The following is a 26,622-nucleotide window of genomic DNA, read 5'->3' as shown; positions in this document are numbered from 1 at the left end:
GTGTCTTTAGAAACTATTCAGGTTCATTGAAAATAGTCAGCTCGTTCTTGAGTTGGACATCGCTATTGCGTTTTGGATCATGCAGCGCATTTACTCTTGACAGCTAATTATATTAATGATAAGATTAAAATTACAAAGTTGTCCTTTTTACAATGCTTTCCTCACAAAAATCAATCTTAGGTAAATGACTGGACAAACGAAAGACATTTTTATTAAAAGTAAATGAGATCAAAGCAAAATGTAAATCTTTTCGCGTACCCCCTGGAAACTCTTCACGTACCCCCTGGGGTACGCGTACCCCCGGTTGGGAATCACTGGACTAAATCATGATTCAAACACAAGTTTTGTGCAGTGCATAGTAGCGCATATTGCTTGTCGTTATTACGATCCCAAATCCAGACATGGTTCATGTTTTAGTATCCTTACATTACCAATCTGTTACGTTCTGCTCAAGCCGCGCTGGTAAAGTTTATCGATCAGCTTGGCCATCTGCATTTTCTGGATCAGATTTGGCTTGTATTGATAAGGTAGTAAAGACGATATTAACTCCTGTCAGTATTGCATTGTGAGCTAATCTTCAAAACATGGTAAGGAGCGTCACATTTCCGGCTGACGTCAGAGGTATTCAGGCCAATCACAATGTAATGGTAAACTGGCCAATGGGGCGCTTTTCAGATCGAAGGTCTTGTAACTAGGGCTGTTCCGAATACCATTTTTTGAGCTTCGAAGCTCTAGTAGAAATAAAATCGAATATTCGAAGCTTCGGAAGGAGGGGCTGAACATATTTTTTCTCTTTAATAAAGGCAGGAATCTGTGTGTGTGTGTGTGTGTGTGTGTGTGTATGTGTGTGTCTGTCGATCCACAGTTTTTATTATCTGGCGGATGTGTTGCTGGGAACTCAAGGGAGTGTAGTGCATTTTTTTCGTGCAATATGGACATGTGACACTTCTAGAATTAATAAACTTTAAAAATACTACAGAACAGCACAAGCCGGAAGCGGCGTGCCTGTCATGCGTCATGCGAGAACAGCATTAGTGAAACAAAACACAAGACCAATACTTTTAATAAGGTAACGTTAGCCTATTTTCTAACAACATTTGTCTAACAAACAAACATTCCCGTATCAGAAATTAGCAGCACAGTAATTACTGACAACGTAGGGTAGGCTATTTAAATAAAACAACGAAAATAAATGAACGAAGTTCAACAAACTGTAATAAAACGGTAGCATACTTTCAAAATCAAGTTTATTTATTATAACACTTACACCATCCAATATGTTTTTTTCATCAGAACAATAATGAAGATATTTTGCAGAAACCCCAGTGCTCCGTCATGCAAGTCAACCGATCCGCACACTTTAAGAGCTAAAGCATATATATCCAATACAAAAGTAATCCCCCATATCTCCGTGTGACATATTGACGTCTTGTGAAGCAAATCAATCAGTTTTTGCAAGAAACTGAACGTTATTTACAACACTATTAGCGTGAATGCCAAAGCAGGAAGCGCGCTTTCCGTTCGAGGCGATCTCTTCTTCCACTGGTGCTGTTTGATGGCTGTTGGCTATGGATGTTGGTCTCTCTGCGCCACCTACAGAGCGGGAGTGTGAAGCGCACTTCCTGCTTGGCAAAAGCTCTGCATTAACGCTGAAAAATATTTATATATATATTCGAATCTCAAAACTGAAAATCGAATGTCAACCCACCGAACGAATATTCGAATATTCGAATTTTCTGGTCCAGCCCTACTTGTAACACATCAGAGCGTTTGAGGAAGGCAGGGATATTTGGAGCAACAAAAATGTACGGTATGTGGAAAATAATGTATTTTTTAACCATAATCCACGCTAACACATTGTATTGCACCAAATACAAAAAATAATGTTGTTTGTTAGCAACGAAATAGGCGCTCTTTAAATAAAATGGCGGAGAATTTCGATATAAGAGGATATTGAGTTATCGCTAGCTGAAACAACTGACAGTTCTTGCGAGAGTCTTTTCTACACTGCAAAAAAAGATTTTCAAGAAAATATTTTCTTAGTATTTTTGTCTTGTTTTCAGTAAAAATATCTAAAATGCTTAAATGAAGATCTTGATGAGCAAAACGACCCAAGAAAATAAGTCTAGTTTATAGACCAAAAATATCAAATTTAAGTGATTATGTGCATAAAACAAGCAAAAAAAGTCTGCCAATGGGGTAAGCAAATTTTTCTTGATTTTTTCTTGAATTTAGTGTTTTAAGATTTTTTTGCTTACCCCACTGGCAGATTTTTTCGCTTGTTTTATGCACAAAATCACCTAAATTTGATATTTTTGGTCTAAAAACTAGACTTATTTTCTTGGGATGTTTAAGAAAAAAGGATCTTAACTCTTTCACCGCCATTGACGAGATATCTCGTCAATTAAGAGAAAACGCTTCCCCGCCAATGAAGAGATGTTCCGTCTTTCCGCAATACCGCAACTTTTTAAACCCCTTTTTAAACCCGGAAGTATTGCCCTATGGGTTTTAAAGATCGCTCTGAATTGGATCTCTATGAAAAGTCCGTCACAAAAATGGAATTATCTCTGCTTTTTGCTCAAAATGTGGTGTTTTTGCAGAAACCTACCCATATTCAAAAGTTGATTACAAAAGAACTACTGAAGGTAGGATGAAACTTTTTTTTTTTTTATGAAAGCAGAGGGTCTGTTCTTTCATTTGGTATATTGTATGTTAATATATTTAAAGAAGAACATTTTCTGGAAGGCATTAAACTTTGGTGAAAATCATGAAAAACGCTGGCGCTGGCTGGCAACTTTTTAAAAAAATGCTGGCGGTGAAAGAGTTAAATGAACAAATTTTAGATATTTTTACTGAACAAAAAAATACTAGAAAACTTTTTTCTTGAAAATCATTTTTTGCAGTGTAGTGTGATATACAAGAGCACGCTTAAAGCACATTGGCCGTTAACAGAAGCTAGTTATTATAAGTGATTAAGTTTTAAATAAAAATCACATTGATAACCTTCAGAAGACATTTATTAACCTCATTATTTTCTAAAATAACTTTGATTGTGTTTGTCTGAAAAAGCATAATCATGTACATCGAAGATCATTTTCATCATCCCATCTGGCTGTTTATTCTTTGAGTTTGGCGAAGTGCATTCTGAGATTGCAACGATGCCCTTAATGTATCTTAGGCAGCTGTATGTTTCTTCCAACCATGTGAAGTGACTTGGTATGAGTAGCACGTCTGTGGTGGTTTAACATTCTGCTTAAGTCGTGTCGTGACTACAGAACGCTCTGTCACACGCTGCCAAGATCTGTGTGCCAATTTACAGCACAACTACAAAACAACTTAGTGTTTAACATCTGAATTAAATCAAACCAAATGTATAAATAACTTTGCAAAAATACATCTGCCACAGTTCTGTCATGAGTGTTTTTAATAAAGTGTTGAACAGCTGCTGAGGTATTGTTGGTTGTTGCTTACAGGCCCATTCAGATGAGATCAGCTGTCTTTACAGTACAGTACAGTACAGATCTGATCCTAATGTTTCACTCAGTTTGGTCCTAAAGTGGCACTGTGATGTAACTCACACCTCTTGCACAAAGAGTTTTATAATAAATTGTGTTTAAAGCAGATTTGATGTATTGTAAAATGAGCGGTCCGTGTAATGGCGGAGTCAGACTATTGACTAATGTCACAATGCTGGGTCAATACTGCAGCATATTCTGACCAAACAATCTCCACTTACTCAGAAATAGACTGTGTGACTCATAGGTACTGGTGGGTTTATCCGAAATAAAAATATCTTCTTACTTGGGTATAAGAGAGAGCTGTCCGATACTGGAGTGATGCCAGACGGCGTGTGCCAACGCCAGGACATAACTGCAATGCATCTCTGAATAAGACTGGTGACAGGCTGTGAAGTCCAACAACTGAAACGGATAACCGACCCACTCCGTCTCTGAACTCAGAACCGGACTGCTGACCACGCTCACGATCCGGTCATGAAGGACGATCCAGTACGGCTCCTGAGAGAGAACAAGAGGAAAGAAAATCAATGAAGGTTTTATAATTAAATCACAATACAACTGAAGGTCAAGTCTCGATGTGCTCTGAACAACAAACATAAACCTTGACAGCCCTTAATATTCACTTGAGAATCATCGTTTAAATACTTCATTAAGTCATGGCTGTTATTACAGAAACCTCTTCTATGATAAGATAATGAGAGAAGATAAAGAAGTGTGCATACAGGGAGAGCTGTGATGACCAGTCCAATAGCGTTCATCCACGCTGTGATGTTCTCACGGGGAACCAACGGCTGACTGTAAAACAACAAAGCAGATGCACATCAGACACTTCTCACACAGATAACAATTCAGTCTGATAACCATCAGTCCTGTCATCAGCATCATGGTAATGAAGTCTAACCTCTTTAGCACTACATTGAGTAAAGCGTTTCCCACTTCTTTCCCTGGCACCGCAAGAGCCATGAGCTCCACACAGGTGACGTGTAACGCGTGGGCAGCAGGGTTTGGAAACTCATTAAAGCGCCAATCACAGTTAGGGAACGGACCTGGAGATTTACCAGCCATGGGTGAAATTAGTTAAAGAAAACCCTCTGACATGACACTTCACCACAGTATCTACTTCAATTACCAATCTCATATTAACCTGTAACTAAAGACACAGTTTTGAAACAATGTACAGTGCAAAAAATGACTTTCTTACTTAGTATTTTTTGTCTTGTTTTTAATACAAATATAAAAAATACTTAAAGGTGCAGTGTGTAACTTTAAGAAGGATCTAATGACAGAAATGCAATATAATATACATAACTATATTATCAGTGGTAAATAAAGACCTTACATAATAAACTGTATTGTTTTTATTACCTCAGAATGAGCCATTTTTATCTACATACACTGCGGGTCCACTTACTTGGAAGCCATTTTTCTACAGTAGCCCTAAATTGACAAACTACTCTACAGAGTGCGTTTTGTTACTACTGCATTTTGTCTTAGACAACAACATGTCTGTCCTGTGGCGACTACTGTAGCTTCTCTATGCATTTCGGTGAATGGTGGACTGAAGCATTGGTTGCAATTCACAATCTCACTGCTAAAATCTACACATTGCACATTAAGAAAAGCTAAGACCTAAGAAAAGAAGTCTAAATTATAGGAAAAAACATTAAGTGAATTTGTGCTTAAAACAAGCAAAAAATCTGCCAATGGGCTCAGAATCTTTTCTTGAATTAAGTGTTTAACTCATTCCGTGCCAGCCATTTTTTGAAAAGTTGCCCACCAACATTTTTTGTGATTTTCTCAAAGTTTCACAAAATGTGTTCTAGGAAAATGTTGGTTCTTTAAATATATAAATATACAAATATATCAAGTGAAATAACAGACTCTGCTTACAAAACAAAGAATAAACAAATAAACAAAACAGAAAAATTTATAAAAATCTATATTTTTTCTATATTTTCTTTAACTCTTAAATATGGATATTTTTCTTTAAAAATACAAATGTTTTAGCAAAAAGCTAAGATAATTGCATTTTTAAAACGGGATTTTGTTAGAGATCAGATTCAGAACGATTATCAAAACATACACAGAGTTTAAAATTAGTAAATAAAGTTTTGGCTTCAGTTTTTTTCATAAATATAAGTGTCATCTAGTGGATAATCGTATTGCAGATAAACATAAAAATGAATCAAGAACACTTTTTTATGCAAATGTTTCCTCATAATTGAAGGGATAACTCGAGATTATCGACGAGATAACTCATTAATGGAGTTAAGAACATTTTTCAAGATTTTTTTGCTTACCCCATTGGCAGATTGAATACAGAGGAGTCTAAGGGGGCGGCGCTACCGTAAGGTATTTATTTTCGTTAATAAAGTTTTAAATATGGATATTTCTACAACAACACCACGCGGATTACCCTCAGAAGACCTTTGTTTATCATCCTGGAGCCGTTTGGATTTAATTTGTGAAGGATGGACGCACTTTTTTGGACTTGAAGGTCGTGGACCCCGTAACATTATATTTAATCAACTGAAAGATCTAAATCATTTTCTAAAATATCCGAAAATGTGTTTATCTGAAAAACGATGGACATATGCAACTCGGACAGCTTGGGGGTGAGTAAATCATGGGTTTAATATCATTTTTGACCGAACTATCCCTTTAAGAGAAAACACTTCCCTGCCAATGACAAATTTTCTGGCAATCAATATTTCCTATTATTAACCAAGTGGCGCTCTTACCCAACTTCTAAAACCCGGAAGTATCTCCTTAGGGAAAACAGTTCAAACTCCGTGTATGTTTTGATCATCGCTCTGAATCTGATCTCTGATCGCAATTATCTCAGTTTTTTTCTCAGCCCATATTTGAGAGGTGATAAAAAGAGAACAAATGAAGGTAGGATGAAATGTTTTTTTTTGTTTCAAAGCAGAGGTTCTGTTCTTTTTATTTGATACATTGTATGTTTATATATTTAAAGAAGAAACATTTTTCTGAAAGGCATTAATATTTTGTGAAAAACATAAAAAAAACACTGGCTGGTGTCATAAACAGATTCTGCCGTGCACTGTAAAGGATATTGTCCACGAGTCGACCAATGAGTTTGCAGTAATAAGTGTCATCTGGTATCCAGACGTTGTCATCTCTGGGGTTCATACCGCACTTCAGGTACGTCTCACTGAGACACCAGCCGGGTGTACGGTTGTCCTTCAGTGAACTCATAATGGCATGAACTAACTTTCTCTTCAGGTTAGTGCGATCTCGAAGATGTCGCTCATAATAATGGAGCGTGTTGTACAAGTACGTCACCGGTCGATCTGTGAGGGAAAGAGTCAGATGAGCTCTTCCATTAAAACCAGATAAGGGAAGAAAATCTCAGTTTCACAGCTGTATGTGACACATTTATCTCACCGTGAAACTTGTAGAGCCCACCCAGATGATCGAGTAATGTCTCCAGAGATTTAGAAACAGGCAACAGCTCAAGGAAACGATGGATGACGATGTCAAACACGGGCAGGAAGCGCAGACAAACATTACCAAAATAAATGGGAAGATACTGGGACTGCAGCTGGATGGGAGGATTGACCTGTTCTGCCAGACCTTCAAAGTACAACTTCTCTGGATATTTCTGAAGGGAAAGAAAGAAAGAAAGACACAGGAGTTCAGCAGGTGAGATGAGATGGTTTAAAACTACATCAAGCATCTGATGTGGCACATTGCATTTCATGAACACCACTGTCCTGCTTTTGCACGGCTACATCAAACCATAGACTGTAAAAATATGGACGTAGTGTCCATTGTGTCACCCATAAGTTTGTGGAGAGATTTTTTGAAGCCAATAGTTGGCGGCCATCTTGGCCTTGTGTCACAGTGCATCACTTGCAGGAACCAAAAATGGGTAAAGCGGCGAGACGTGCGTGAAGCTGAGGTGGCTGGTTGCTGAAACCATGCCCGCATAGCTCGACTCTAGTGACAGCAGTGGCAGTTCACCAGTCACTCAAGTGTCCACGCCCTTAATTATGCAAAACTTTAAGGCTTAATATAATTTAAACGGATGAGTTACAAAAAAAATTCACCTTATCATTAAGGCAAAAATGTACGAAGCCCCTAAGGTGACATGGAGAAAAAAATTAAACAAAGTTTAGTTGCGTGTGTGCACGTGAAACTAAACTTTTTTTTAAATTCTGCACATGAAGGTTTCGCGTGAGCATGCGAAATTCACGTGAGCACATGAAACTAAACTTTAGATTTTTTTACTCCAATGTCTCATTACAAAATACAACCCCACTTCAGAAAGAGTTGGGACACTGTAGAAGTTGTGAGTAAAAAATGAATGGAATAATTTACAAATGTCATAAACTTATATTTTATTCACAATAAAATATAGATAACATATCAAATGTAGAAAGTGAGACATTTTAAAATGTCATGCCAAATATTGGCTCATTTTGGATTTAATGAGTGCTACACATTCCAAAAAAAGTTGGTACAGGTAGCAATAAGAGGCCGGAAAAGTAAAATGTACATATAAGGAACAGCTGGAGGACCAATGTTTAGGAATAGGAATGTTGTCCCATTCTTGTCTTAAACAGGCTTCTAGTTGCTCAACTGTCTTAGGTCTTCTTTGTCGCATCTTTCGCTTTATGATGCACCAAATCTTTTCTATGGGTGAAAGATCTGGAAAGCAGGCTGGCCATTTCAGTACTCAGATCCTTCTTCTACGCAGTCTTGATGTTGTAATTGATGCAGTATGTGGTCTGGCAATGTCATGTTGGAAAATGCAAGGTCTTCCCTAAAAGAGACGACGTCTGAATGGGATCATATGGATCTAGAACTTGAATAAACCTTTCAGCATTGATGGTGCCTTTCCAGATGTGTAAGCTGCCCATGCCACACGCACTCATGCAACCCCAAAGCATCAGAGATGCAGGCTTCTGAAATGAGCGCTAATAACAACTTGGGTTGTCATTGTCCTCTTTAGTCCGGATGAAATGGCGTCCCAGTTTTCCAAAAAGAACTTCAAATTTTTATTTGTCTGACCACAGAACAGTTTTTCACTTTGCCAAAGTTCATTTTAAATGAGCCTTGGCCCAGAGAAAACGCCTGCGCTTCTATGTCATGTTTAAATATGGCTTCTTGTTTGACCTATAGAGTTTTAACCGGCAATGGTGAATGGCACGGTAGATTGTGTTCACTGACAATGTTTTCTGGAAGTATTCCAGAGCCCATGTTATGATTTCCATTACAGTAGCATTCCTGTATGTGATGCAGTGCCGTCTAAGGGCACTTTAGATTTTCTTTGGAATGTGTAGCTCTCCTGAAATCCAAAATGAGCCAATATTTGGCATGACATTTCAAAATGTCTCACTTTCAACATTTGATATGTTATTTATATTCTATTGTAAATAAAATATAAGTTTATGAGATTCGTAAATTATTCCATTCCTTTTTTACTCACAATTTCTACAGTACCCCAACTTTTTCTGATTTGGGGTTGTAGAAGAAATTATGTGATAAATGAATGATCAAGGCTGTACTGAAGCAAGATCTGCCCTTTAACAAAGACAGTCAATACTGGCTCAACTAGACGATCAAATATGTGCGTGTGGCAGCTACTGTAAACCAACCAGTCTTAAGTCTGAAGATGCAAGACTTGTGGGAATATTTTAGTTGAGTTCTGCTGGTGATGATATTTGTCATTTAAACTCAGTGAGGGTTTAAACAGCAGCTGTGTAGTGAATCATAATGTTAAGCACACATCTGAATGTCAGAGCAATCAAAGAGAAACCTTTACTGAAAATAACACAAAGATGATAAAGTGGGCTGTGTGCATATGATGTGTCAAACAATCATCAGGTTACACAGTCACTTTAATATCCTGAACTCAGATTCATTTGTTTTTTTTTTTAATTCTAAAAGGTCAATCCATAACAATCGTCTGTGTGTCTGAGAACTGATGGTAAGCCGTACACAGTGCAGCTGACAGTCTCTGAATGGTCAGTATTTTTTCCTTTAAAAAGTGTTTAAGTGTTTAAGCCAATTATATTACTATTATTGCAGAATGCTTACTGTGTTACCTTGTGATAAGTCATATGTTTGGTGTGCCAGTCACTCTGCAGCCAATGCTCCGGAGCGTTTTCCTTCACAAAATCACTGACACGATTGCGGAAGTCATTGGGTTTGAGGAGAAGAAGTTGAATGATGAAATAACAGACCTGTGCTTCATTACCCTCATGACTTCTCATGGCCTGCAGGAAAACACACAATCATCAATGAAGAACATCTCTATAGACAGAAGAGCTTTTAGCAAACACCTCCAACATGACACCTCACTTATGTCTTTAACAGTTAAATTCTAGACTATAAAAATAGGGTTTAAGGTTTGATATAAAAATGGTTTGGGCCTGCCTTACATTTAGTAGCAAATTATACCATAGTATTCCAGCATGTGGAACTCTCTCAAAATCACTAAACGAAAGAAAATGCTTGACTTTGAATACTTGCCTCAATTGGAAAAAATGGATTTAATTACAAAATTAATCTGTTTGTTTAGCTTAAAATCACCATCGCATTGAATATAAAACTTTTCACAGTAGGCTTAACATTCGGTTTTAAAACACACAAATCTAGATCAGGAGACTCACCGCCAGGCCTAAACAATATAAATTCTGTTTTCACCTCATAAAATTATAAAAATAGATCCTAGTGAAAGTAAATATAAAGAAAACAGAATGGGACCAAGAATAGAACCTTGAGGGACTCCACATGTTCCACAGAAATTAAAACATGGTGGAGTGTAAATAATGACTTTCATTTATGGGTGAGAGACAAAATGTGACACTGTCTGTGAAATCCAGACTTAAGTCTCATAATCAAATGATGGGTTACAGAAGCAGCAACATTTGATTTCATTCTGGTCTCGTACACACTACAAACTTACAGGAGTGACAACCGCATTTAAATGCGAGAGTGAATCCCCTAAATGTTTGTTTCATGTCTGTACGGAACAAGATCACTCCCAAAAATGTGATCTTAATAATCTAACAGCATTGTGTTTTGCAATAAACCTCCATCCTTTTGTGAGGCTGCTTCACAGCACGCGGTCTTGCAGTGTTGCCAGGTCCTCTGCTTTTTTGTACGTAAATACCGTTTTGCCGCTTAACCGTTTATGGCTTTTGGCTCATGAAGCAATCAAGTTTTTGGTGTTAATAAAGTGTGAATGTGCCGGTCCCAATATTTTGATCTTTGAAGTAAAGCATTTAGATTTATTTCGGTTTATTATTGGATTTTTCTTGTTCACTGTTTTTTTAGTGCAAGATTGGGCAACACTAGTCAGCAAACCTCGTGCCTCTGCCATTTTCTGAACCGCACATACAGAAGACTTTTTCCCCTTCTAGGAATAAATTTTTTCAGAAGAGAGATCTGTCATGTTGATGATGAACGTTTAAACACTTGATTAACTATTAGTTGTTCAGTTCGGTTATGTACACACTAAGCAGAGTTTCTGGAAATGCGATTGTCACTACAGTACCTGCATTTTGCGGGAGTTAATTCGGTTGTAGAATGCGGTTGTGAGTCCCGTAAATGACTGAACTGTGTGTGTACAGAACAGGATTAAGCATTAAAAGGTGAAGTGACAACCGAATTACTATGCAGTGTGTACGGGACCATTGATTTCAATCTTTGACATGACCTCACTCAGTCTGATTTATATTTTCACAGAATCTTTTTTACATTATGTAGGCTGACTTTATGTGGAAAAAAGTAAATCACTTTAGACTTGAGCAGAGTTTTCACAATCAGGGTCATAAATTCACAAGGTCGAGTACAAACAGGACGCTCTGTGCTGAGCTATAACTCATCGTGAAGTTGTTTTAGGATGACAGAATGTCTGTTTTTATATGAGAAAGTCAGTTCTCTCACCAGGCAGAGGATGAGTCTGTCCAGGGTCACGATGTTGTATTTCCACACCATGTCATTCAGAATCTCAATACACTTGTTCAGCTGCTGTCCTCCTGCTGATGTGGAGAACTCATACACCAGAAAATCAGCAAACGTCCGTACGTGTGCCACCAGTGCACGAGCCCCGATCCTCTCCAGAACCCTGACACACAACACAATAACACAATATTAGATATGCTTCACACAGGAATTGACAGATTGTTAAATTTAGATTTAGGATTGGGCTTTTAAATATTCTTCTCAAACTATTATTTTTACACTAATTTGAGGGGTCAAAAATGTTTAGGGTTTGAATTAGGGTAATTTAGGATTTAGGACTGAGTGTGGAACAAAAGATTATGCGTGTCACTGATCAAACCACCAATCACAGGTGTGAAGCCCAATATCTCAGAAGTCAGCTTGATGATCGAGGGAATGTTGTGCAGTTGCGAGAGAACAGAGATAGTCGAGTGAGCACTTATCCCATCACTTGCATGTGTGACTGCATTTGTGTGATTTGTACATAAGACAGAAGTCTTACTTACCGCATGCAACTCATGACCCGGTTGGGACTGAAATCCAGCACATCAAACACACGCGCAATACTCCGCTGCTACCCCGGATAATAAACTATATCTATTGTTTTCATAAGGCTGGATTTCTTTTCCTTACATCCAAAAACACACTTCATCATTCGTTTCATTGTTGAGTTTTGAAATTAAACAAAGCTGTGTCGCGTGATAAGATGTTTGCAAGTTCTAGCATCTCCCGCTGATTGACGGGTGTGCGGGGTTTTCCGGGGGAGGTGTCCATATAAAGAAGTGATACGTATAGAAAACCCCTGAAACGTCAGTTGGACCTGTAATTGAAAAAAACTTTCCGAAACTTGTACGAACCCTGGCGAATTGCATTCGGCACAGAAGTACTCTGTAACACGCCCAACTGCTTTTTTGACACTTTGCCTACGTTTAGCATGAGGAAACAACTCTATAACTGTGTTAATAAGTCAAAATGCTTGAAATACCATTGAACCACCCCTTTTTAAAAAACGCTGGTGGGGAAAGCGTAAATAAACTGATCACGTGTTGGGTCATTTAAACGCATAAAATTGGTGTTTCTTTATAGAAAAGTCCATAAACGACATAAGCAAAACCGACTGGCACGGGTAGTTCTTGGTCATTACCCCGATTTCGTGTTGAATGTAAACACTTTAACCGACTGTCTCGCACTTTTGTTCATGTGCGTGTTTATTCTGTGCATGTAAACGCACTCAATGAAATATCTAATAGAGAGAAGAGGAGAAAGAGAGGAGGCAGCTGGTAGAGATTACAATCATGATGAAGCAGATGACAGTCGGAGATCAACTTAACACTTCAAAAGATAAAACACCAGAACACAGCGTGCCTCATTCACTAAGTATGCGTATGCATGAATTTATATGCTATAATCAAACTATTTGATAAATATTTACAAAATTATATTTTTTAGGGATGCTCCATACGATTAGCCACCGATCGGTATCGGACGATAATGGCATTAAACGACTTGATCGGTACTCGCTAAACTTTCTGTTTACTTTTGTCATCATGGGGATCCTGACTGCGTCTGCAATTAGAGATTATTTTTATGCAGTGCGAGCATTTTTTATAACCCGTTGCTCATGTGCGACATGCAGATTTCTCTCTCTGCCTTTACAGAGATCTGTATATTTTCTATGAGGACGCGCTCCGGTCAACAGCGCAACACTTCTTGCGTCTTCACATCCCCATCATACAGTGTATTCAACACATATCTATCGCGGACAATTGCATCCTCATGCCAAAAGTTTATTATTTGCATGCAGTCATCAAACAGCTTGCATATCAGCTTTGGAAAAAATCAATATCAGGATCGGCCGATCACAAAGATAACAAATCGGTATCGGCTTGCAAAAACCCTGATCGGAGCATCCCTAATATTTTTTTATAAAATTGTCTATATTATATATTATTATATACATTATCTATATTATTATTATATAATTATATTAAAAATATTTCTACACATAAAGAAGATGCACGTAATGACAAATCTTCACACTTTGCTTTCTCAGTTTTTAAATCTCTATATATAAAAGCGTCTGCTTAATGTCTAATGTAAACGTTATGTAGATAGTAATAAGAAGTCCAAACCTCATGCACTTGATCTCCTGTGTGTTTTATTTTAGAGATGTGCATCTCTGTTGAAATCATATTAAATCTCTGTGTTATCATATGCCATACTTCATTTTACTAATGTTACTCCAGTGGACACACCGCACATTTGGGGTCCTCCACCGACAGCAAAACCTCCCAAATCAAAAATGCAAAGCAAAACAGAAAATTTCAGATAATAAATATGATCATGTTTTTTTTCCAGCTATTTTGCTTTCGTGACAAACTGCTCTAAAATGTTTTGTGGAAAAGAGTGGCGCTGTGGAAAGCCCTTATATGAAGCTGGTTTGGGTGCGTGTTAAATACAAAAAAATGGACGCAAATATTAGTGATAGAGACCCAGTGTGTTTTATCACAAAATATAAAGCCTGAAAATGTAGGACGCTACCTACCCAATGTCATCTACAGGTTTTTACACCTGTAACCTGTAACAACCTCATACAGTACTAGACTGATATCCTCTGAGAGTATCAAACACATTAGTCAACACAAATAAATGTATATCCAGCACCACTAACTATCCCTGCAGAACGTTACTAAACAGATTTATGGACCTAACACATTATACACCTGACACTTTCTGGACAATAACGCTGAAAGATCTAGACCAGGAAAGCCTTGTTGATCTGGAATACAGTCCACATTTTTCACATTTTTATTATGCTATAATTCATAATAAATTTCTCTAATGCATGTAGTATTGCAAAGTTCTGCACATCCTTAACATGTAAAAATGATATAAAGCGTTTGATCACCTGAAGCCGATCTGGTTGATGTGGTCCGTCTCCAGCAGCATCTTCCACAGCAGACACAAGAAGAGCGGTGGCGAGCCCTGCATGGAGAAGTGTGTGATGATGTCATTCTCATTCGTCATAGACTTCCACTTCCTGTACTCCTCCTCAACGTTCTTCTTCAGGTTAAAACGACTCTCCTGCGGAACATTGTTCTGCTTGAAGAATGCCTGGAAACCAAAGGAAAAAGTGAATTCATTTGTGGTTTTACTTTCTGTGATATGAAAATAATGACACAATACTACATTTGCACTTTCAAGTACAATGCACATCAATAGATCATAATAAACACATAAACTGCACTGACGTTCTCACATGGACAAAGCTGCTGAGCTGAACTAAGGTGCATCTCAAATCGCAAACTTACAGTATGCACCATTTTGTAGTTTAAATAGTGTAAAGTATTGTTTCCACATCCGAAAATCCAAAGTTGTGACCACCAGTCTAGAATTTTTTTTGGATGATTTTCAAAAATAACTGAAAATGTGTTCATCTGAAAAATGATGGACATATGCATCTTGGATGGCTTGAGGGTGAGTAAATCATGGGTTTAATATCATTTTTGGCCGAACTATCCCTTTAATACAATACATAAAGTCACATTTATGGCAACAGACAATGGGTCACATTCACTAAGCATGCACAAAAAAATTGACGTTTTGACTTACAAATCATGATTCCACAAAAACTTTCATACCAAAATGTATTTTAAATGTATGCAAAAACGTAAGAACAACTTAGACCACACGTGGGCAATAATACCTGAAGTGGAGCGGGAAAACAGCTGAGAGTATGAGAAGCCCAGTTATGAGGTGTGAAGTTCATGATGGTTTGCAGGATCTCCTTACACCAGGTACCCTGAATGGAGTCTGATCCAGTGAAAAAATCTGCACCAAACATAAACCAGACATGCTTCACATCAGCACAGAAAACAAGCAAACACACAAGATATGCAGTAAATGTTCAAAATGTATTGGTGATGTCATAGATGATATGTGAAGGTAGTGTGTATCAGTGGGTCCTTTCTGTTCTCAATCCTGTGTGAACCTTAGATTGGTATCTGGTACATGTAAGAGCTAGGGATGTTCATATTGACCGGTTAACCGTTAACTGAAGGTAAGGATTTTTTTCAATCAGTTAAAAGAAAAAAAAAATTCTAACGTACGGTGCGTATGAAAACTTGCCTACGGACATTTCGTCACTTTTCTCTCCATAATTTTTGAATGACACAAATCAGTGCTGCCCTGACTGTCTGGTAAAGTAATCATTTGTACTGCATATGTTTCCATGCTTGAGTATGGTTTGCAAGCTGCACAGAGACACAGACCTTCACTGATGGCCTCTGTCCTAGACCCTGACCATAAACATTTTTCTTTTCACACAAACAGAGAAAGACAACGCAAAAGCAAATTTTTGTTAGAAATGGCCACTGTGGTAGATGAAAAAGAGACAATCCGCCCTCTTTAGTTATTAATCCTCTGGATCGATCGCGTGCTCTTTAATCATGTTATGTTGTGTGAAAATGTGATAATGTATGACTCCTGGTTGTGATGTTGATCTGTTGCTGCTGTTTGCAACGTTCAAATTATCACAACAATTTAATATTAAACTCTTAACAGTTAACAATTAATGTTCGGTTAACAACAATTTGATATTAAACTCTTATCGGTTAAAGATTAATGTTCAGTTAACAACAATTTGATATTAAACTCTTATCGGTTAACAATTAATGTTCGGTTAACAACAATTTAATATTCAACTCTTAACAGTTAACAATTAATGTTGGGTTAACAACAATTTGATATTAAACTCTTATCAGTTAAAGATTGATGTTCAGTTAACAACAATTTACTATTAAACTCTTATCGGTTAACGATTAATGTTCGATTAATAACAATTTAATATTCAACTCTTATCGGTTAAAGGTAGGGTAACAGATTTGATCCTGAAACATTTTTAGTTATGCTGGTTAAAAGTCTCCTCACATCCTGATAGCAATCACTGTGTTAAGTTGTTTAAATGTATTTGTAAAAATTTATGTCATCTGTGAGAGGCGTAGGACCAAAAAATGTTCAACAAATCATAGATTTCGGTCCGAACGGACGTTTCCTTTTATGTCCCTCATACGTAAGCGTAATTTGAACTCCCACCACGCAGCGAGTCCACGCAGATACCATACGTCATCGGCGCGTTCACGTGCGCTCTGTCTGTAAACAGCGAGAACAGCACACTTTTCTGCTGAATTGACAACCTACACAGGAGCAACAAAACTAAATGCATCTTTTATAACAACAACAACAGCAAAAACTGCCTGGATCAGCAAGAGCAAAAACCCAAATTAACATCGTTAACTTTACTGCTTTACCGCGAGATGCAAACAGCTACAGGAGGCAAAGGGTCTGAAAGGGTCGTTGCACTGTTTATTTTGGTAAGGTAGGTACGCGATATGTTTGTATTGAGATGGATTCAGATACTTTGATGAAACGTTGTGTTGCTTATGAAATTTGTGTTCGTTTTCCGGATTAGCATAACGATATAGTTACTACGTCTACACAATCGAACGTGTGCTTAAACTAATTCTGATGTAAACCAGTTGTTTATGTTGGTTATTTTGGAAATGTTATTATCTTTGTACTGCAAAGTTTTCTCACTGGTGAATGAGACATGAGACGTGACCGTCTGATCTGTGCGTGTTCATGTGTTTGGAAAGAGGCGTGACTTTGGATGGCGATTTGACTTGAGGGTGGGATCGGGATTTCATTGCTAGGCGGCTACCGTTAGCATTTTTCAAAATGTGTTACCCTACCTTTAATAATTAATGTTCGGTTAACAACAATTTACTATTTAACTCTTAACAGTTAATGATTAATGTTCGATTAACAACTATTTGATATTAAACTCTTATCGGTTAACGATTAATGTTTGATTTATAACAATTCTATACTAAACTCTTATCGGTTAACGTTCGGTTAACAACAATTTAATAATAAACTCTTATCGGTTGACGATTAATGTTCGATTAAAAACTATTTAATATTAACCTCTTATCGGTTAACGATTAATGTTCGGTTAACAACATTTTACTATTTAACGCTTAACAGGTTAACGATTAATGTTCGATTAACAACTATTTGATATTAAAATCTTATCAGTTAAAGATTAATGATCAGTTAACAACAATTTGATATTAAACTTTTATCGGTTAACAATTAATGTTCGGTTAACAACACTTTGATATTAAACTCTTATCGGTTAACGATTAATGTTCGATTAACAACAGTTTGATATTAAACTCTTATCGGTAAACAATTAATGTTCAGTTAAAAACAATTTGATATTAAACTCTTATCGGTTAATGATTAATGTTCGATTAACAACAATTTAATATTCAACTCTTATAGGTTAACAATTAATTTTCGGTTAACAACAATTTACTATTTAACTCTTAACAGTTAACGGTTAATTTTCGATTAACAACAATTTGATATTGAACTCTTATCGGTTAACAATTAATGTTCAATTTATAACAATTCTATATTAAACTCTTATCGGTTAACGTTCAGTTAACAACAATTTAATATTAAACTCTTATCGGTTAACGATTAATGTTCGATTAATAACAATTCTATATTAAACTTTTATCGGTTAACGTTCGGTTAACAACACTTTGATATTAAACTCTTATCGGTTAACGATTAATGTTCGATTAACAACAATTTGATATTAAACTCCTATTGATAAACGATTTATGTTCAGTTAACAACAATTTGATATTAAACTCTTATCGGTTAATGATTAATGTTCGATTAACAACAATTTGATATTAAACTCTTAACAGTTAACAATTCATGTTCGGTTAACAATAAGGGTGTCACGATTTCACTTTTTCAACTGAAATCGATCGAAATTAAGTCACAACCTCGAACTTCAAATAAAAAAATGGAATCGTCGATGCTGCCACGCCCCCATGACATGTCCGAGCGGCTTGCCAAGCAGGAAAAACACACGTGTTTTAAAAGATACAGCCAGTTAAAGAATAGAATGGCAGATGCAGGAGACACCACGTGAGCTGCTCTTTACATGAGAAACAAAAAAACAGCACGTGCCTCCCACCTTCAGCTGAACTCAATCAGAACAGAGCATGCGCGCTTGCACAGTTTCTCTGTTTTACAACAACTTATTTCAGTTGCTTTAAAGTTATGAAAACAGCATTTAAACATAACTTATTGATGTAAAGTCTTACAATCTCATCTGACGGTAATAAAAGCGCATTTTTAAAGTTCAGGAAATTTCATCTGACAGGAAGTTTCGTTTTATCAGGTATATGCATGTACCATATTTTTCCACTGGCAGCACGACTAACATAGCAGGGCATCACCGGGTTCAAGGTCAGATATTATATTTCATAAAAGTCTAGTCTTAAAATGGCATAGCATTTTTTGTGCTTTCAAAAAAAAAGTAAAAATTAAGAATCGAATCAAACTGTGACCTTAGAATCGTAAATGTAATTGAATCGAGGATTTGGAGAATCGTGACACCCCAGTTAACAACAATTTTATATTAAACTCTTATCGGTCAACAATTAATAATCAGTTAACAACAATTTAATATTAAATTCTTATCAGTTAACAAATAATGTTCGGTTAACAAGCTGCGGCTGTTGTTCGAGAAAATGAACTAAAAAAGAACATCCCTAGTAAGAGTGTTTGATTCTGACCCTAAACCAGTACAACATCATATTTTGTAGGTACTACACATTGTTTTTAGGTAACAGCAATGGTAGAATGTCTTCCTGTAGCTCAACAGATCATAGTGTTAGCAACGCAACAGTCATGGGTTCAATCCCCAGGAAATTTGTAATTTGCCAAATGTGTAAATATGAATGGATAAATTCAGCTGTGTGTATTTGTAACACCTGTAACATGTGTGGCTCGAGCGAGTGTCAGGATGAGAGCTCGGTTCAGCTCCTCTGACTCTGCAGACAGGACAGTTTTAGGATCACTCAGGAAGCGTGTGAACTGTGGCTGAACTTCAGAACTCCCCAAAGCTGTGATCAACCTCAGAGCTGTACTCTCAACACTGTTCAGACACATGACAGACTTATAGAAAATCATTTTTACAAATAACAAAGATAAGCATATTATTATTATTATTATTACTACAAAGGATTAAGACAAACAATTTAATTTTATAATGTTTGTTTATGGGTGTGTGGGTTGAGTCTAACCAGAGGTGCAGTTGATTCTGATTGGTTTGTGGAACTGCAGCGAGCGAGTGAAGATGCGAGAGGAGCTGCACGCGGTAATGAGGCTGAATGTGATGCATGCGGTAGCTGAACATCTCCAGTAGCGTGTGCAGGATTCCCCACGCGTGAGACTTGAACACATTCGGCAGGAGCTGACCTGAAACCCAGTCAAGAGCTTAATTGTGGCTCATTAATCATATCCTTATTAACACTTGAGACAGCAACTTACTTATGAAACCCTTGATGCCCAGGGATTCAATCTCCATGTACACCAGTAGTCTGCTGTAAGTCTCCACCAGGGCAGGGGCCAAAGCCTGACTAGATTTGGCATGAGCCAGTTTAATCACACGAGTGGCGATGCTGTGGATCAGGCTGATAGAAAGAACAGAAGATCAATAGAGAAAATACATGAATAAGGACATTTTAAAGAAATAAAATGACCAAACTCAACAAAGGAGAACAGCACATACTGTAACTGACAGAGTCCTTTCAGCTGTGAGTATTATCTGTATTATTAGTGCTCTTTTTTTTTTACTCATGACAGCAGGACTACTAGATTGTTAAAGAATAAAGTTAGGGTCTGAATGTTCTCTATTCTGTTCTCCAGCAGAAAGCAACAGTGAAACTTACAGAGAGTATCATCTGCAATAACCTCAATGTTCTTCAGAGATTTATCAATCCTGTCTTCTTTCTTTTATTTAAAAATAAAACACTAACTCTTTCTTTCTCTCTCAACAGAAATTGTTTCAGAATAGTGAAAAATTGGTATTAGCACATTCTGTAATATTGCATCCCAATGACAAATCACTTTATGTATCCTAATCTTTGTAAGAAAGTGTCTGCTAAATGTGTGGAGGAATGGGCCAGAATCACTCCTGAGCAATGTAGATGACTGGTCTCTCCATACAAGAGGCTAAATATAAACCTAAGAGTGAGAACAGCTGCTTGATAAAGTGTCAAAAAAGTTTTACTGAAGTATGATCATAAAGACGCGTTGAGGCGAATGAGGCAGAATCGCGTCTAGTTTTGAAGCTCATCCCACCACTGATCTACTGGCCTCCCATCATCGTGATGCCCAGCCGATGTCTGACCAGCGACAACAGACCGCTTCCCTTTCATTTCTATTTTTTTTATTATTTTTACATTTTAAAGTATGGTACTTAATATATAGAATTTATAATATATAGTATTTTTTGCTACTGGATTGATTCCCATCCAGCGACTACCAACCACTTCCTTAAATTTATTTAAATGTTTTAATTACCAAAAAATGTTATAATATAGTATTTAATATATAGTATATCTTCTATAGGATCAGCTATGTCTGCCTCTCTCTTAAGGGTTTTTTTCTCCCAAGGACTTTTTTCCCACAGGGTTTTTCTTCTAGAAGTTTCAGTCACACAAAATAAATTTTTAGGATATGTGTACGTAAATTAATTGTTATGTTTATGTTTTAATCGAGCGGGATAATGGATTTATAAAAAAACGTTAAGGTGAGTGTGTCTGCTGCATTCTGTTAATGACAAGGGTATAAATAAAGTTTTTTTGATATTCAGGTACACGGTCAGCGTTATTTCTCTGAATAAGTTTAGGTAACTTGTAAAGATAACATAATTTAAAAAAACAGCAAATTATTGCATGCACATACGGTACAAAGCATGATTATTTATTTAGATTTCAGAATGAGCACGTTTGTCATTAATACTAAATATGCTGCGGTCTGTCTGCTGATCTGATACTGTAATAAAGATGAATGTATAATAACGGTTTAAAAAACAAAATGTCCAACTTTCAGTAAATTACTATGCACATGCTTAGGACGTTTGCGTTCTAAAAATGTACAGGGAGACTTCAGATATAAAAGCGGAGACTGGTAAAGTAGTGTTTTATCATTAAAATCTGATAACGTCCATTGATTTAATAGAATGTTTGGGCATACCAACATGGCGGCGCGGTGGCTTCACAATTGTGACGTCATGCGCAATCCAGTCATTTTACTAGCATGGCACTTTGTATAGGATGTACAAAGAGACTTCAGATATAAAAGCGGTGACTTGTTTGCTAATGTTTTCTATTAAAATCACATTTTCTTCTGTAAAGCTCAGTTGAAAAGCATTGCATTATCAGCATTAAAGTTCATGGTTTCAAACCCAGTGAACACCCACTGATAAAAACATTTACCTTGTTAAGGACTGTGAGTCACTTTTGATAAAAGCATTTGCCAAACGCATAAATGTAATGTAATGTGAATGTATAATCAAATGTTTGGGCATAACAATAAGGCAATGTGGTGGGTTCATTATTATGACAACAGATGCAAATCCAGTTCTTTATTATAGATCAGTGTATTTAACGACAATGTGTATGATTTCTGCCTCTGACCAGATCTTGACTATCTAACATAATGTGTCTGTGTGAGATCAGAAAAGTCCTTCAGAAGAGACGTCATTATGTTAAATGTGCTTGACTTCTCACCTCATCTTAGCATGAACTGTAAGTGAGTCCAGCAGGTTCATGGGTAGAGGTGTAACAGACCCAGACGCCAAGCAGTTTGTTCCAGGTAGAGTAATCCGCATACTGCCGTTCCCATAGATGGTCTCCACCAGTACACCCATGGGCAGTGTGAAACACTCAGGGTTAGTGGAGTATGCGTTACACAGCAGAGCGATCTTATAATCTGTCATAGGCAAACTCTTACTGCGCAGACTCTGCTGCAGAAACCTGAACAGAGAGAGAGTAGATTAAAGTGTTGTATCTGTGAATGTTGTAGTCCTGTGCGGGTAAATGTGATGGTCTTACTCATGATGTAGCTTTAATGAGTGTGGGATGGGAATCTGCAGTTTGGAGGTTTCATTCTGAGCTTTGCAGTTCAGGTGGATCCAGATGCAGGTCATTGCGAAGGCATGTGTGGACTGGGGCTTGTTGATGTCTGGGACAGGAATACACTACACAAAAAAAACAAATCTGTCTCATCATCGTCACAGCAGCCCTCTACTACAATACTTATACATTATAAACTACAATAAAATTCCACCAGATGTAGCCATCAAGCCAAATATTGAATTCATACAAAGAAATCAGAACATTTAAGTATACAAGTTGAGTCATAATAAATAAAGTGAAATGACACAGGGAATAAGTACTGAACACATGAAGAGAACAAGGTGCAAAATGGCATAGAAAGCCAGATCATCACCTGAAATCTGTCAGTATTGAGAGAGAAACCCTGCCCCCTATCAGTACTTTTTGATATCGGCTGCTTTAGTCCTAATTGATGACCTATAAAGGCTTCTCATTACCCAGGAGGCACACATGAAAGCTGGGTAAAATTGATGGCTAAAAGCAAAGAACTCTCTCAAGATTTTCATAATCTTATCGTTGAAAAGCATTTTGATGGGAATGGTTATAGGCACGTTTTCAGAATGCTGAATGTTCCTGTGAGCAATGTGGGGGCCATTGTCCGGAAATGGAAAGAGCATCACTTCACCATAAACCGGCCACGATCAGGTGCTCATGTAATCCCTGTCCGAGGTGTCCAAAGAATAATCAGGAGAGCCGAGAACCACTCGAGCAGAACTTCAGGAAGACCTTGCATTAGCAGGTACTGTTGTTTAAAAGAAAACTATAACGGAACCACCATGGCATCCATGCATGCTCACCATGCAAGACTCTATTGCTGAACAAAAAGCATGTTGAGGCTCGGTTAAAGTTTGCAAAAGAGAATTGGAGAAGCCTATGGATTATTGGGAGACTATAGTATGGTCAGATGAAAGCAAAATTGAACTTTTTGGTAGTCATTCTACACACCATGTTTGGAGAAGAAATTGCACTGCCCACCACCCCAAGAACACCATACCAACAGTTAAGTTTGGGGATGGAACCGTCATGGTTTGGGGCTGCTTTTCAGTAAGGGGTACTGGAAGATTTTATATTATTGAAGGCAGGATGAATGGAGAAATGTGCAAGGACATTCTGGATAAAAATCTGCCATCCACCAGAAAGCTGAAAAGGAAAAGAGGGTGGACATTTCAGCAAGACAATGATACCAAACACAAGGCCAAGGAAACAATGAAGTGGTTTCAAAGAAAGAAAATCAAGTTGCTTGAATGGCTCAGTCTGACCAAAATCCCATAGAACATCTATGGAGAAAACTGAGGATCAAAGTTCATAAAAGAGGCCCAAGAAACCTTCAAGATTTGAAGACCATTTGTGTGGAGGAATGGGCCAGAATCACTCCTGAGCAATGTAGATGACTGGTCTTTCCATACAAGAGGCGTCTAGAAGCTGTAATCACCAACAAAGTCTTTTCTACAAAGTATTAAATGAAGTGTGTTCAATACTTATTCCATGTGCCATTTCACTTTATTTATTATGACTCAACTTGTATACTTAAATGTTCTGATTTCTTTGTATGAATTTCATATTTGGCTTGATGGCTACATCTGATGGAAATTTTGTGTCAACAGCCCACTAAGAAATCCCCTTTACTGATAAGAATGCTGATGTGTCAAATACTTATTTTACCCGCTGTTTCATTAACTAGCATTTAGCGCTAAGAGTCACAAAGCTTGTTGTTCAAAACTTTAAATTCAAAAGTATTTGAAAATCTCAAAAGACAATGCATTTAGTCCCCTACTCGGAACATGAATGTAACTTTGATATCCACATTCAAACCACTGTGGTTTATAATGTAACAACACATAATTCAATCTGATACAGTCATTCATTACTATAGTGATGGTATTTACATAAATCTAATAATAAGCACATAAAGCACCAGAATACAATAGTCACACCTTTCCTTAATACAGTAAAAAAAACAGCAAGCATCTGAGTGTTTTGCACAATGTGAAGATAGAATCACATGTTGTTGTTGTTGTTGTACTGCACTAAGTCCAATGTGAAAATAATACTTTCTGTTGACAGGAAAAGCTCAATTTTGGTATTAACGTCTGTCACTATGGTAACTGGTGATGTATGTGTGAAAAAGAGATTTCCACTGATCAATGTGTGTGTGTGTGTGTGTGTGTGTGTGTGTGTGTGTGTGTGTGTGTGTACAGGACATTTCTAGACTCAAACCTGTACAGTTAATTTAAATATTGACAGGGTAACACTAAGCCATCCACACCGATCAAAGTTTGTTGTTTTAAGAAAGCGATATGTATCAGAATCGGTCCTTCAGTGCATCCTGATGTATGCTGAGGCTTTGTAAGGATGGTCTGGTAAATAACCACAAGATTTAAAAATACCCAAAGGTCTTTACACCATGATCAATACATTCAGAGAGACACATGATGAAAAGCTGAGAGTCTCCTGTGGGTGAGCTGTTAATAGCCCTTCTGCACTGCTTACATCTTTACTTAAACTACAAGCTTGATGGACAGTTTTAGCACATCTGCCATTCACAGATCCTTTAGACTAATGGCTGAATCAGACCGCAGACGTTTGGCTTTTATCTCCGCTCTGCTGCAGCTGGTGTTTTTTCTTTCTTTTTATTCACTTACACTTTAAGCCCAGCCAAAAACATCTAACTGTATTTCTCACAAAAATAAACTGCTTACAGTTATATTTTGCCATTGTCGCTTAGGAGCTTAGTTGTGTCCTGTGAATTCAAGACTGAGGTTTACGAATTAGGGAAGGTTATGCAATGATCCAGATGACCCAATAAGGGAGTTTATACAAGTGTCCGATTAGGTTCATCTTAAAGTCTTCATTAACGAGGGTCGAAAACTCCAGAGTACTGTGAATGTCAGGCGTAACCATAGTTTTATAATGTGATGTGAAACCTAATGGTCAAGGATCTGAGGTCAGCATCTATAATAACTCTAGTGTAGATGAAAACATCTGCTATATAACTGTATAATAGATATGTAAACTTCTGACAGAGCTAAATGACACTTTAATTAGGTGATCTTACCCAACAGTCACGGCATGTATCATGAATTAATGGAGCACAGCAGATACTCTCACAGGTAAGTGCGTAAATGACAAAACCAATTTCAGCAGCGTGTTTACTCACCTCTTTCTCAGGATAAAGCAGGTCAAACAGTTTCATGACGGGGAGAAAGTCAGCCAGAGCGTTCTTCTGAATACTTCCTGAGATGAACTGAAGCAGGACCCACATCAGATGATCACGTCCCTTTATTAACCCTCGACCGGCCAGCTGATCACAGGAACAAATACATATTTAATTAAATGCAGGCCAGACTTCTGACTCGGGTAACTAGACAGGATGGGTACAATGTAATTCACCTGTGTGTGCATGTGTGGCCCTGTCCCAAATGGCCCAATGCAATATTTTAAGTCTTCTTCAGTCAACAGTTTTGAGATCATTTACAATCAAATGTGACCCGTGTTGGCAAAATGAGTCTAAATGTGCACAATCTCATTTTAAGCTACAGCCAAAAGAAAGTATAACTGTCAATATTGATTAGAATTTAGGTTTTCAGTACATTAACCTTCTAAAACCCGATCTTTGGTTTGTCTTTTTTTTCATCTCAAAGTTTTCTGAGAGATGCATCGTCCTAAATGCTTAATCTAATACAAAGATGTTTCTCCGTCCACTTGCGTGTCTGACATTTTGGTTTCAGTTTTAAAACATGCAGGAATTAGAAAGAAAAGTGCAGGACCTGATTGATGTTAAAAGAGTTATTAAGAGAGATAAGACATAAAAACGATCTTCCTCGCGCTGACTGACAGATCTGAAACTTCCACACAGATGCGCGGGTGCTCAACTCTGATATATACAGATATACACAGAATTACCATTTAAAAAATATCTGTTTTAAGAAGAATTCACGCTTATATAATCTATTATGTCTTTAGTGAATGTGTGACTGACAGTTCCTTGCATTACAGTAGATCTTAAAGGTGACATATCATGAAAATCAGACTTTTTCCATGTTTAAGTGCTATAATTGGGTCCCCAGTGCTTCTAT

General features: G+C 37.3%; 1 protein-coding gene across 2 annotated transcripts in view; it reads right to left on the bottom strand.

Moving 5' to 3' along the window:
• The window catches only part of med23 (mediator complex subunit 23), a 49,095-nt gene that overhangs the window by 6,801 nt on the left and 15,672 nt on the right, over window positions 1–26,622 (bottom strand). For both annotated transcript variants that reach the window (XM_065257435.2, XM_065257437.2), the window contains 15 exons: window positions 25,704–25,847; window positions 22,484–22,629; window positions 22,160–22,405; window positions 19,914–20,056; window positions 19,667–19,841; window positions 19,355–19,518; window positions 15,202–15,326; window positions 14,404–14,609; window positions 11,439–11,619; window positions 9,593–9,763; window positions 6,927–7,143; window positions 6,596–6,832; window positions 4,420–4,585; window positions 4,241–4,313; window positions 3,802–4,016 (listed from right to left, as the gene is read on the bottom strand). In XM_065257435.2, the coding sequence (XP_065113507.1) occupies window positions 3,802–4,016; window positions 4,241–4,313; window positions 4,420–4,585; window positions 6,596–6,832; window positions 6,927–7,143; window positions 9,593–9,763; window positions 11,439–11,619; window positions 14,404–14,609; window positions 15,202–15,326; window positions 19,355–19,518; window positions 19,667–19,841; window positions 19,914–20,056; window positions 22,160–22,405; window positions 22,484–22,629; window positions 25,704–25,847 (2,609 nt within the window). The remainder of the gene's footprint in view (window positions 1–3,801; window positions 4,017–4,240; window positions 4,314–4,419; window positions 4,586–6,595; window positions 6,833–6,926; window positions 7,144–9,592; window positions 9,764–11,438; window positions 11,620–14,403; window positions 14,610–15,201; window positions 15,327–19,354; window positions 19,519–19,666; window positions 19,842–19,913; window positions 20,057–22,159; window positions 22,406–22,483; window positions 22,630–25,703; window positions 25,848–26,622) is intronic.

Source organism: Paramisgurnus dabryanus, chromosome 12, assembly GCF_030506205.2.
Source record: "Paramisgurnus dabryanus chromosome 12, PD_genome_1.1, whole genome shotgun sequence".
NCBI lineage: Eukaryota > Metazoa > Chordata > Actinopteri > Cypriniformes > Cobitidae > Paramisgurnus > Paramisgurnus dabryanus.
This window is presented reverse-complemented; position numbering and strand designations above follow the sequence as displayed.